A 14,388-nucleotide genomic window follows, 5' to 3' on the forward strand; every position below is an offset into this window, starting at 1 on the left:
GAAAACTGAAAACATATGTTGCACAAAATCCTGTACACAAATGCTCATAGCAACATTATTTAAAATAGCCGAAAAGTGGAAATAACCCAAATGTCCATCAATGAATGAATGAATGGGTAAATAGATATGCTAGATCCACATAGTGGAATATTATTCAGCAATAAAAAGTAATGAAATCCTGATACATGATCATCATATGGGTACAAGATCATCATATGGATGATCTTGACCACATTATTCTAAGTGAAAGGAGCCAGACACACAAGGTTGCATATTATGGTTCTTTTTTATATGAAGTATCTAGAAAAGGCAAATCCATAGGTAGAAAGTAGGCTATCCATAGTAGAAATCCATAGGCAGTAGTGGTTGCCATGGGTTGGAAGGGGTCATGGGGGAATAACTGCTAATGAGTACAAAGCTTCTTTTTGGGAGTAATGAAATGCTCTGGATTAAATGGTGGTGATGTTTGCACAACTTAATGAATATACTAAAAACCTTGAATTGTAGACTTTAATTTTACAGATATGAGTTACGTCAGTTATATCTCAATTTTAGAAATTATGTCAGAAAAACCTACAAGGTGAGGGGAGACAGGGGCTACTGTGCTACTGATGGACAGAGCATGGTCATCTTACCTTCCTTTGGGTCAGCAGCAGTGGCCTTGCATAAGTGTCTTTGTCTGCCTGGACCTGGCCTTGCCTCTCTTCTATTCACCAGCTTCCCTCAGGCTGGGTCTGTCTCCAGCCTGGTCCTACTCTTCTGACAACTTTCCAGCGGCTCTCTTGGACCCTGGCTCAGAGCCTGGGACAAATACACCACTGAAAAATGCCCCTGACAATCTCCAGGGTTATCTAGCTGCAAACCCTTTCTTTAACTCAGGGGTTTCGAGACATGACTTCTGAATCACTATCCCATATAGAAATCTTGAGAGATGGTAGAGATCCTTGGAAAAACAAGCATTCATTACTGACTAAACATTTAATTTTTAATGTGTGGGAATGAACATTTGAAAAGTTGTGCTTCTGGTCTGACTGGGTCTTAGGAAGTAAAGAAAGTAATCACAGTTTCTTGGCAACACCTTGCTAGAGGGAAGGGATGAGTACTTGCTACTTAACAGAGAAAGTATATGGCTAAACAGGAAATGAAACTTGGTACCAAGTCTCCACTCAATAAACCGCAACACTGCTTTAAACATTCTCAGCATGGGAAATTAAATCAGTGACTGCTTATTGTATATTTTCACATACTACTGGTGTAATTCTTTGCATTAAAAAATAATCTTTATCCACTCTTTGTTTTTAAAAAAGTAAGCAGCATGAGGTTCGGAACAGTAAAGCAGGCTAGAGCACGGGCCTTACAGAAAAGCAGCCAGGGCTTAAACCTCTACCACTCAGCACTAGCTGTGTGAGCCTGGGTGGCTTGTTTAACCTCTGAAGGCTTCCTTTCGCTATCTGTAACATGGGGGTAACAGCACCTAGCCCTCAGAGGTCCTGAGGGAGTCAAGTGAGACAATACAGCAACGTACTAGCTCAGCGCCTGCTTTATGAGAGCAGACAGCACGATTCTTCTTATTTGTGGTGCTATATCCACGGCTTCCTTGTGGTAGGCAAGAAAGGGGGAAAACAACAGTGTTGGAGGTTAATAAGTCCAAACATAAACGTCCTTGTAGTTCAATAACTACAAAGCTTCTAGGCTCTTGTGCATATTCCCAGTCAAGTTGGTACCAATTATGAGGTGGAATGAGGTGATGTATACAATTGTAAGATGCTTGCAGAGTTGAAAGGCTCAACTGCAAAATCTGAGATGACTGAGGGTGAGGGGCTGACATGATAGAAGGTATAAGGTTCTAAAGTTCCAGCCATGAAAGAAATTTCCTATTCATTTGGATTGAATATAAAATTATCTTTGGTGGGTTTTCACTAGTCATTCCACAACCCAGCAAATCTATGGATCAGACATGAGTGGTGGTTATGGTGGTAATGATAATAACAACATCATCCCCACTATAATCCTCATCACTGTTGTCTTTGATATTTGAGACACTCCACATAGAACAGGCTTTTCTCAAGATGCAACAATCATGAACAAGTGGAGAAGCATGAGCACAAGACAGAAAGGACTACGGGATCCTAAGGGCCGCTGATGAGTTAGATTTTGTCTTCCAGTCCCCCTGTGTTTGGGTCCTAACGCCCAGTACCTCAGAATGTGACCCCACATTATTTGGAAACAGAGTGGGAGTGATACAATTAGTTAAGATAAGGTCATACTGGAGCAGGGTGGGCTTCTGACCCAAAATGACTGGTGTCCTTACAAGAAGAAAGCCATGTAATGACAGACACAGAGGGAGCATGCAGACCACCACAGAGGCAGAGACTGGAATAAAGTACTGTCAAGCCAGTAAACACTCAGGATTGCTGGCAAACCACTGTAGGCTGAGGAGAAGCAAGGAAGAATTTCCCAACTGACCTCGGAGAGAGCACAGTCCACCTTGATTTTACACTTCTGGCCTCCAGAACTACAGCACAGTAAATATTTTACTTCATTATATTATTTTAAAATCATTTCATTTTATATTTTTTTGGCTGTGGCATGTGGGATCCTAGTTCTCTCACTAGGGATCAAACCCATGCCCCCCTGCAGTGGAAGTGCAGAGTCCCGACCACTGAACCACCCTGGGGAGTCCCAAGGCAGTCAAGTTTTGTTGTTTTAAGCCACCCCATTTGAGGTACTTGTTATGATTGCCCTAAGAAACTGATACAGGGCCTCAGAGGATTTTTTCTATAAGACTGAAATGGAGCAACAGCAAGAAGAATGTCTAAGAGTGAGTCAGAGGGAAGTGTCTGTGGGGGATACAACATACTTTAAAACCCCTCTATGCCTCTGTCTCCAGGGCATCATAAACAATGTCGCAAAATGCTGAATTCCTATTAAATGCCTTTTATTAATATTATCAATAGGTAAACACCTAAGCCCAGGCCAGTAGTGCATGACTGACAGAACTCCTGCCTTGTTCAACTGGCAGTGGCGTTATGCTCCCAGGAAGGGGTGATACTCCTTAATTTCAGTCTTGAAAGGCCTCTCCTCAGCTCTTTTTCAAAGTTTACAAAGGAGTAATTATTACCTGGATCCAAGTCATTTTTATATAAATGTTCTTTTCATTTGCTCCTCATATGGAACCTCTGATTTGTTAAAAGGAGTAGTGTCTGTGGAACCAGCTCTGGGAAGGAAACTGGGCTCGTTTAACTGCACCCATAGCACCAAAGAACCCCACAACAAATGTCAAAATAATTTGGGGGATAAAGCAAAGCCAATAAAATGCAGAAAGGATTCCATGTAGTCTGTCAGTTCACTTAAAACCTGCTGCGTCAGAGACTGTCACATCCCCCTTGGTTTCTAGTTCTCAGTCTGGACAGACAGGCACAAGGTGAACCCAAGACGCATTTGCTAATCTTTTGGATGAACCATGTGTGACTGCTGTCATTAAAAAAAATAACATCATACACAAATCTTTTCTAAGCCTTGGTTTTTGCCTTCTCTCTCACAAAAAAGTAGGAGAGCAACTTCCAACTGCACAAAAGTGAGTGAACCCACTATTCCTAATGTTACTGGGAACAGACTGCTAGTATCAGAGTCCAACACTGGACTCAAAAGAAGGAATTAAAAACCATTCCTGGGACTTCTCTGGTGGTCTACTGGCTAAGACTCTGTGCTCCCAATGCAGGGGGCCTGGGTTTAATCCCTGGTTGGGGAACTAGGTCCCACAAGCTGCAACTAAGACCTGGCACAACCAAACAAATAAATAAATATTTAAAAAAAATTCCTGGGTGGAGGCCTGGATTTGGCTCTGAACCTGACTCAACCATCAATTAATAATTAATCTCAAACTCTTCTCCCTGAAGATGCTTCCAGATTTTGCTTATTTTTGAAGACACAAGATGGTGTTGAGGGTTGGTTGTCATCTTGAAGGAATAAATTCTAAAGCCGACTTACTTATCTCCCATTAGAGTATAGATTATTCTTTTGTCACTAAAAATTAGGGATTAGAAGGAAGAAATGGTATGTGCTATAATTACTTTTTAATGTTAAAAAACAAGGGAGAAAGTTTCCATATTAAAATGTCACCATACTTAGTCACTACAAACCTATGTGCAAAGTTCTAAAGTATTTCATAGTTGATTTTTTTTTTTCTTTTTTCTGACCACAACATGCAGGATCTTAGTTTCCTGACCAGGGATCAAACCCATGCGGCTCGAACCCATGCCCCCTGAAGTGGAATTGCAGTGTCTTAACTACTGGACTGCCAGGGAAGGCCCTCACAGTTCTTCTAAGTCAACTTTCAGTAAACTATGCAGAGGACTGTGGTATTAGTTACCTACATAAATCTAGAACTATGGTCAACCCCACATCATTCATTCTTTTTCTTAAGATACTCAACCTTTTCCCCAGTGTATATATAGTTGATTCTTGTTATTTGTAATATTAATAGTTATGTTCTATAAAATTGTGTGAACACTGAATTAACAGATCCTGAATTAATGGATACTGAACTATTGCTCCTAAGGGAAATATACGGTCAGGATTCTGAGAGCCTCTGATCACACCAAATCACTCATTCAAAAATCTTTAAAAGGGCTTTCCTGGTGGCTCAGTGGTAAAGAAGCCAACTGCCAATGCAGGAGATGAGGCTATGATCCCTGAGGGAAGATCCCCTGAAGGAGGAAATGGCAACCCACTCCATTATTCTTGCCTGGAAAATTCCATGGACAGAGGAGCCTGGTGGGCTTCAGTCCATGGGGTCACAAAAGAACTGAACACGACTTAGCAATTGAGCATGTATGCACCCCTAATGCACTGCATGCCTCCCAGATACAACTGGTAGGCTGTTGCTCAGCCATTACTGTTCTAATTATTCATTACTGTCTTTGGAATGAATGAATGTCCTAATAATATGGATGTGCTAAACATTTACAATTCTCAGAATAAACAAGTCACCTTGCAAAGACTTAACCTGGGGAGAGTTGGAGAGTTAGGCACAATTTTCCCATGCTGTCTCCTGTCTCATAATTTCCATGATAAGGAGGGCTGTTCTTAACTCTGAGGCCAACAGAAAGCACAGGTATAAACATATCTCTTCTCCTTGGCATTCCTTGTAAATTCAATTTTCAGCAAAGGTAAGGCAGAATTAGCTTATAAAGGGGGTTCCCTTCTGGCTGCAGGTTATACTTGAGAATGAGTAAATAAACAGATATGATCATAAGGCCAAAACAAGGCTAAGCAGAGAAAGTGTTTCATTAAGAAAGAGAAGGCTATATTTCCCTCCAAAGTGGCTATTCTAGCTACGTACAAATGGGAAAAAGGTAAAAGCTACCCCATCGGTGGGGGTGGTAATGTCTTCCCTCTCTGATTCCAGTCTATCTCCTGATCTTCTGGACCTCCACTTCTTACTGGACTCTGCTTTCTTTTCAAGCTGCCGGGAGCACAGTTTGCAGGCCAGCACATCCACGAGAAACAGAGAATTCACTGAAACCTAGGATTATCTTTTGGCACTCTGCAGCTTGAGAGACAGTGATTAAGAGGAAACAAAACAAAACAAAACTTCACCAACAAAGTGGCATTTTCATTTCAGCTGTTCCTGGGGGCAAAACAGAGCAGTGAAGAAAATCTTAGATTGAAAGCTCTGCGGTTATCTCCGCTTCTCATTAAAGTGTCCCTGATGATAATCACACCTACGATTACAAGACTTAACACACCTGGTCTCAAGGGCGCACCAGGAAGAGAAATTGTACACTCATCTCCTCTCATTTCGTTTTCTTTATTCACTGAGTAAGCACAATTTCTAAATTTCAGTGAGTACAGACTGGAGACAGTTTGGAGAACAGAAGTTTTTCATTCACATGGCTTTTTGAAAGTGACACAAACCTTCCATGGCTACAAATTATTTCCGTACTGGTGAGACAAGCAGTGTTGCTTTCAGTGGCTACATACAGATGTGAAAAAATCTGGACAGCATTTCTATTTCTTCTTGCACTTTACTAACCAGACATTTGCTATGCTACACACATACACACACACTTTCCCTCTCTCCCTCACTGAGTAAGGATGTGTGCACTTACAGAGTTTTTAAGATTTAGTTTAATAGTGTTGTGACTCAACTTTTAAAATAAATTTTTATTTTGACATAATTTTAGATTTACAGAAAAGCTGCAGAGACAATACAGAGGATTCCTGTATACTCCTTACCCAGTTTCCTCTGTTGTTAACAACTTACATGACAATGCTATATTTGTCAAGAGTTTCGTAGATTTTGACAGTGGGTAAAAAAAACACTGACTTTAAATTTCATTTTGTACAGCAGATTCTCAACAAGAACAGTGAGTACCCTAAAACCATTATCTGCAATGTCAAGTTATGATCTCTCCGTCCCCCACTCCAATCAAGGTCCTAGATAAAATAACTGGGGGATAACTAATGCTTGTACAAAAATGGTGTCAGGAACTCGATTTGGCAAAATTCTAGCATGAACAAAGCCAAGTGTCTGACAAAACACTTTCCTAATGGCTTCACTGACACTTGGTTAAATACTGATGTGTCGGCCGTAGACAAGCATTGTGGATGCCAAGAAGTGAATTATTAATGCAAACTCTCTTTATAAAGTCAACTGGGAATGTGTTTCCAATAAAATCAAGCAGAAAATTAATTTAGAGGTCATTCATTCTCAGCACACACGTGAACAGATATACTTTCTTCCTAGACTGGCCACACACTGGGGAGAAATCCAGCCAAACCCACTTGGAGGAATAAAAGTTTAATTTATGCAACGACTAAAATCTCATGGATTGCACTCACAGCTAGAAAGGAGACATTTGAAATGAAGCCCTTTAGTGATTCCATATGAACAATGAAATGAGTCAGGAAGACAAATCACTCAAGTTCACACTATAAAAAGCAGGCTTGGTGTGGTCCATAGCTCACCCTGGAACCTGTCCCTCTGAAGGGAATGCTGGGGCCCAGGACCTCAACCTATAAACTTGTGTCCTGGTTTTTCTGGAGGTTAGGATGCAGTTTGCCTAATGTGATACAGAGAAAACAAGACTCTTACTGAAGATGCAAACAACAGAATTTTCCTGCTATAAAAGTCCCTGTTGACTTGATTCATCTGTATGAATTCACCCAGGAAAAAGGTTCCAGGCCTGTCCTGGTGAAAGGAAGACTGATGAACAGATAAAGAACAAAGAGGGAGGGGATTTGCAAATGGTAAGAGACTGACTTACCTCAGTGGCCTTCTGGCTGAGTCCCCGAAGCAGCAGCACAATCACGTGGATGGCAGCTCTCCGCACCTGGACTTCATGGTCTGTTTTCGCCACAGCAATCAGACAAGCTGTTACCTAAGAGGGTGAGGGAAGAAGAAGTCAATAAAAATCAGAGTTGCATAATTACCTAAAGCCTTTCAACTGTGTTCCACTTTCTATACATTCATTGCAAAAATCTGGCTTAGCCAGGGGTGGACTGCGTCCTCATTCTCCATGAAAAGGGAGAGATGTAGTCTGATTTAGTCTGGCTTTTCTGGAAAGGGGCAAAATCTGGTTTGGAATTCAGGAGGGAGATTTGGGAGTGGGAAGGAAATATACGTGCGTATAATAAAGGCATGGTCAGAGGTAAATTTCTCCTCCAAAGTGGCAGGAACTGTTACCTGCACCACTTTGGGGACATCAAGTTGAAGAAAGAAAAACTGATCTGAAACACAGTGGTGTATAGGGATGTGAGGACCTTGAAGATTGACCCAAGCAGGCTTTCGAGTTCAAGGCCTGGCATGAGGATCAATGTGTCAACTGATGAAATTTTCAGTCCAGGGATAGAGAAATACATAAATATTCAAACTGATATTCTAGCGTGTACAGATACCCCATCCTACAAGTCCAGTGTATGGCCCATGGGAGTCACAAGGGGTCAGTTTCTGAGACTCCCTGCCTGGGCATCTTCACTTGCGGAATGGGTCTTTTAGTGTTCATTTACTTTAAAAGACAGTTCTATAACAGAAAAGACTTGGGAATTATTTGCAAAACATGGTGTAAGATACACAGTAATAATTATACATCATAAAATGAAAAATTTCTATACCTTGTACTAGCCATCCTGCTCCCACCCTGCTCTTGGTAGGCACAACAAAAATATTCTAAAACCTCTGTAAAAAGATACCACTAGAAACAGCAGTAATGATCCTTTACGAGGTATTTGTGCAAGATCGAGAAGGAAAAAACAAACATTTTGGAGCATAACCAATGACAGCAAAAATCTGAAGGTAAGTCTAAATTATTCACTTGGTTTCTTACATACTTTGCTATGTGATTTACTGTGTGAGTGTGTATCTTGGCCAACTGGTAGGATTGCTAACCATGATAAGAAAATAGCCAGATTGTGTGCTTGGGAACATGTATAAATACATATTACATTTAAAGAATGGTTTTTTAAAAAGGTTTAAAAAAAGCACGTAGGCACAAATGAGGAAAGAGCTTGTGCAGAAATTTTAACTATGCAGGTTGTATTTTTCACAGCTTTCAAACAGTTGGGCATAGTTCAAAGTGTCTAATTAATCAGCGATGGCAAAGGGATTAGAAGAAGTAGCTTGTTCTTAAATATAATTGCATCTGTGATGTACTGGCATTTAATCAAGTTGTACATCTATTAGACAAGCCTGACGCTTACAAGTGAAGGGAAATCCCAGAAAAACTCAACTCTCTGGGGACTGTTTCTCAATAAGACTCAGCAAGCTGCTTTTGCTTTTCACCTGGGACCCCAACCCAATGCCATCAGTGGCTTCCATGCCTCTGGCATTAACGGTAGAAGCAATTCAGTCCTCGGAGGAGTCCCTTGGGTGACCTCCAAAAAGGCAACAGTATAATAGGTACCTCCACTTGCAGGCTTAGTATTTACGAGGTAAGAGCTGAAATCAGAGAACAAGTTGGAGCTAGGTCTGAGGCCTTCCTGACACATAAAAGTTTAGCTTATTCAGTCTGATAACTGAAGTATGAAAGCCAGCCCAGGCCCATGTAATACACAGACTCTCCAAAGCCTTTTGCCTGCTTCCTTCAAGGTTTGGTTCTGGCCCACGTTTCTACATTTGGTGGACAAAAGCCTCCTGGCCTGGAACCCGCCTGGTCCAACGCTTCTGCCTCAAGGTTCAGTGTAGAATCAGCTCGGACTGTCAGGCATTTATTCCACAGTCAGGACAGGCAAAAGCATCTTGACTGGAAAAGGGCTTCTGCTGTAAGGCCAGTCCTTGAATCCCTGTGCCACCTTAAAGATGTTACTGGGAGGAGCCGGTTATTCCACACCTTGCTGAGATCAGCCGTAATGGCCTTGTGCTCTTGGTGACTTATGACCAGACTGTACCAAGCCCATCTGCAATCAGCCACTCAGGACAGTCAGGCAGAGGTCTGTGACCAGAAGTGTTTCTGGACCTTCCTCAACACCTTCATCACAGTACCAAATCCCATGACATGTATACAACGTTCGGTTGTGCAAAATGTTTTTTCAAGGCATCAGAATTTTAATACGGTCTTGCACATACCATCAAAACATACAAATAGCTTCTTCCGTTCAGGTCAAGCTCCCATAACCAACTCGGAATGCTGTCCTTCAGCAGGCCAGTGGGGCAGACTCCTCGTTAAACACTACAAGCAGGGAAGATGCCTGGCCTCTCTCTTCCATCTGGCCAGTCTGAACAAGTCACTCTCATGGCTGGTCGCTCTCACCTCCAGCCCCAAGGACATACTCAACACTGCCTTCCAGCCCCCTAAAAGCTTTGGAGAACAGATAGATGATGTAAGGTCTTTACTAATTTATGAATTGGGATAGTATTTCTCTTCTAAGTCTTCCCAAAGCGCAGAAACCCATTCCATGGTATCTTCATGTCACCTGCCCTAAGGGCCAATGCACCTATTCTAATAAACCAAACTATGCAAGGGTTTTTTTTTTTTTTATTGGCTAAACTATGTAAATCATCTCCACGTCTGAAAGCCAAGCAGAGAGAAAAACGACAATCGCTTTGGAAATGTTAAAGGTCAGTTTAACCAATTTGACACCTGATAGGAGCCAACAGAAATATGGAAAAATATCACTCCCCAAACAGCTGGCACACACCAGGCATAATCAGAACTATATAAATAAAGATAAAACAAACGGCAAGAGGGCCAAAAATCAACTTTGGAAAATTTCAGAAGAGAGGTGGCAGGGTTCAGGTATCAAGAAAGCATGACTTCAACTTTCCAACAGCACCTTCCTCCCCTTTCCCCAAACTTCCTCTGTTAAAAGCCAGCCAGTCTGCTAACTTGTTCAATACTAAATCATTTGTCTTTCTGTCAACTAAGAAACTTTAAGGTGGGACAAAGCGAGAGTAGCACTGACATAAACATACTATCGTATGTAAAATAGCTAACAGGAAGCTACTGTATAGTACAGGGATCTCTGTGATGACCAAGAGGGATGGACGGGATGGAGGTCAATGTGGGAGGGAGGCTCAAGAGGGAGGAGACACATGTGTACGTGTAGCTGATTCACGTTCTACGGCAGAAGCCAACACAACACTGTAAAGCAATTATTCTCTAATTAAAAATAAATAAAAATAATCTTGCAATTGAAAAAAAAAGAAAAGAAACTTTAACAGCCAGGCAGGATGCCTCTAATTCCCACGTGTTCTGGTTGCTCACTTAATCTGATGAGAAACAGAACCGTGGTGGCTCTGTCCGCTTCCTTGAGGTTTCCCAGGACATCTACATGAGCCCTCATCTCAGTGCTTAAGCTGTTATCGAGGAAACAGCACTGATGGTGACAAATCTGGTCATCAAATCAAATCATTCAGTGGAATCAGAGGTGACAGCTCTGCATCAGCCTTCAAAGCCCGAGTTTGTGGAATTCTGGGCACCACCTTACAAGGGGCTTGCTCCTGTACTTGTCACCTGGGGCATATCTTATTTGCTGTTCTGAGGATGGGCCTCTCACTGCAGTTCCCTTAAATCATATTTACTTTTCATGGAGAATGATAAAGATGAAACAGACTATCAAGATTTGGTTTCAAGCAACACAGTTTTTGACAAGAACAAGGAGAAATTGGGGAAAAATAATAATGGTTTCCAGACAGGTTAAATCTTGACATCAACAGAGAGGAAAAACCTGAATTCCCAGTAGAGGCTGTGAAAGGGCTGGTCCTCTCAAACCCTTTTATGTTCTTTCCCTACTTGTAAGCAGTGTCGGCATAGACAGTACCCAATTCTGGACTACCCAGCGGGGTGGACAGCTTTGCTCAGAAGCCCGAGAGCCACAGCTATGACCCCTGGATCGGATCACCTTAGAAGTGCCTATGAAGGCTAGTTTGTTCAATTTTATACCAAAACAGATTACACTTCCCCTTTCCTCTGCCTGCCTAACGCTTGATCAATGTAACTTCCTTGCTGCCCCGACAGACCTACCTGAGGGTCCCAGCTCTGTGTTCCCTCAGGACCTTGGGCTTGTCACAGGATATCACTCTATTCCACTGTCTATTTATTCCTGTGTGCCACAGTCTACTGAGATTTCTTTGGGGGAAGAGATTGGGTCCTTTGTATCCTTCCATGTACCTGACACACGACAAACACCCATGAAGAAGAATTCCTTCAGTTTGCAGCCAAAGACACATTTCCCCAGAGTTAAGAGTTCCTTCTCCACTAGTACATGCTGGGGTCAAGCACTTCTGAGACTACAAAAGACTTCAAAAGCTTTCATGAGACAGTGAAAAAACTTTTGTAGAAGACACAATAAACTTTTAAAATAAATTAGATAGGACTTCCCTGGTGGTCCAGTGGATAAAAATCTGTCTGCCAATGAAGGGCAGGCTGGCTCAGTCCCTGGCTGGGAAGATCCGACATGCTGCAAGGAGACTGGAGCCTGTGTGCTATAGCCACACTCTAGAGCCTGTGGCTGCAAGAAGAGAAGTCACTGCAATGAGAACCCGGTGCACGGCAACGGAGAGCAGCCCCTGCTTGCCGCAACTAGAGAAAGTCCATATGCAGCAGTGAAGACTCAGCACAGCCAAAAATAAACAAACAATTAAAAAAATAAGTCAGATAATTTCATTCCTCTGCTCTGGTTACCCATCTCACTCACAGGAAAAGTCAAAGCCCAGAAGGCCCTCTCCCCATGTATCTGCCAGGATCTGCTCCTGCTCCTTCACGTGTGCTCAAGTCACTCATCACTGAAGCTTTCCTTATTCTTCCTGGTTCACAGATTCACATATAATAGCAAAGTCCCTCCATCCCCTTGCCTGACTAGATTCATCTCCACTTACTCCATCTGACACAGTACATATTTGTTTGTTCACTTGCTTGCTTGTCACCCAACTGTCCTCTTTAGAATGTCAGCTTCATGAGGACAGAAACTCCGTTCTGTTCAGAGATGGATCCCGAGCATGTGGCTTGGCTCCAGTCTCATAACTGGCACAGAGTAAGTGCTCGGGAAGTATTTATCAAACGAAAAACAAATGAATGAACAACTACAAAAAAAACCAGGCCAAATCTCCCACTTATTTGATGCGAATGGACAAGAGTAACCTAACTACAGGAGGAGCCAGTGGCTGAAATACGAAGACTGTCAGGTGTCCAATCATGTTCAAACTTGCAGTCCACCCAAAGCAGCTGGTTTGGCACTGATGACAGAGCAGGCGTGGGGTACTACATAAGAAGGAGCATCTAAAAAGAGACAGGAATTATGTGGGATGGAAACACCTGGTTTTTCAAATCAGAGGGAATACATTGTCTTCTGAAGTTTCATTGCCAAAAGCAAGTGCTGTTAAAACAAAACTGCATGACCCTTCCTGTCAGGAGCTTTTCTCATATGGCAACTCTCCTTCTTTTTCAAGGGCACAAAGCAATCTTATAAACAAAATGAAAACATTCATTGAGAGACAATACAGAGGAGTCGTTAAGAGCACAGGTTCAGGAACCGAATGCCTGCATTCAAATCCCAGCCTGGCATGACCTTGGCAACGAATTTAATCTCTCTTCTTTTATTTATTTACTTAGGCTGTGTCGGGTCTTAGCTGCAGTGCATGGGCTCTTCGTTGTGGCATGCTGGCTCAGCTGCCCCGCAGCACATGGGGTCTTAGTTCTCCAATCAGGGATTGAAACTGCATCCCCTGCATTGAAAGGTGGATTCTTAACCCCTGGACCACCAGGGAAGTCCCTAACATACTATATATTTTAACAAGTATATCATTTATTGTCTGTCTCCTCTCACTAGAACATCCCATCCAAGATGATGGGAGTCAATGTCTATTTCGAAGAATGATAGATATCCAGAATGTTATTTAGCATATATGCTGTTTGGCTCTCAGTAGCAATTGTTGAATGAATCACTGTATACTGTATCTAGGCATATACATTATCCCTAGATCCTTGTAACAATCCTGCATTATAGATATTTTAATCCCATTTTCTAGGTCAGGAAACCAAGCTCAGAATCTAAGTCATCTGACCAAGTGAACACACAGGTAAGTGGGTGGTAAGGTGGGGCCTCATTTATTCCCATCCCCAAGTATGCTTGGAAATTTGGTTCTCTTCCAACAGGTCAGGGGGTCTCCAGAAAGATGACATGTTTTTTTCTTTGACACTTCTTAAATGTTGCAAAACCTGCTTTGGCACCATCTTTCTAATTAACCAAACCAAGAAATTTCTCTAACACTTTCAACAGGAAATGATATGCCATCAGCATGTTACAGTTTCCTTAAGAGAAGAAAGGAAAGATGAAACTAGGAACTCAAAAAGAAGTATGGTCTCAGTTTCCGGGTTCAGAGAAGATCATGATGTCAAGCATAGTTTGAGTTCATTGGTTTTAGAAAATGTATGGGATATGGTCAAATCTGAACTGATTCACTTGGAGATTTGGATGAAATTTTTATTCAGGTCATATATTGTACTGTTAGTCGTTCAGTCGTGTCCAACTCTTTCCAACTCCATGGACTGTAGCCCACCAGGCTCCTGTGGGCTCCTCTGTTCATGGGATTGTCCAGGCAAGAATGGGAATACTCCATTCCCCATGGAATGGGTTGCCATGCCCTGCTCCAGAGGATCTTCCCGACCTAGCGATCAAACCTGGTTCTCCTGCATTGCAGGCAGATTCTTTACTGTGAGCTACAGGGAAGTACCTATTCAGCTCATGGCTATGTTCAAGAAAATTGGGGGATGTTCCCACAACTCTGAATATACTAAAAACCATTGAATTGTACTCTTTAAGTAGATGGATTATGTACAGTATGTGAATTCTATCTCTGTTATTAGGAATAATAGTATTTGGGTTTGGTTCAGATCATGGTCCAGGAGTTTTTTCAGTTCAGGGTTTATGGTTCAGTTTGGGTTGAGT

The 14,388-nt window shown here is 42.1% G+C and overlaps 1 protein-coding gene across 2 annotated transcripts in view; it reads right to left on the reverse strand.

The window, feature by feature from the left end:
- The window catches only part of TANGO6 (transport and golgi organization 6 homolog), a 174,380-nt gene that overhangs the window by 22,568 nt on the left and 137,424 nt on the right, over positions 1-14,388 (reverse strand). For both annotated transcript variants that reach the window (XM_043437929.1, XM_043437930.1), the window contains exon 17: positions 7,272-7,385. In XM_043437929.1, the coding sequence (XP_043293864.1) occupies positions 7,272-7,385 (114 nt within the window). The remainder of the gene's footprint in view (positions 1-7,271; positions 7,386-14,388) is intronic.

The sequence above is a fragment of the Cervus canadensis genome, chromosome 18 (genome assembly GCF_019320065.1).
Source record: "Cervus canadensis isolate Bull #8, Minnesota chromosome 18, ASM1932006v1, whole genome shotgun sequence".
In the NCBI taxonomy this organism is placed as follows: Eukaryota; Metazoa; Chordata; class Mammalia; order Artiodactyla; family Cervidae; genus Cervus; species Cervus canadensis.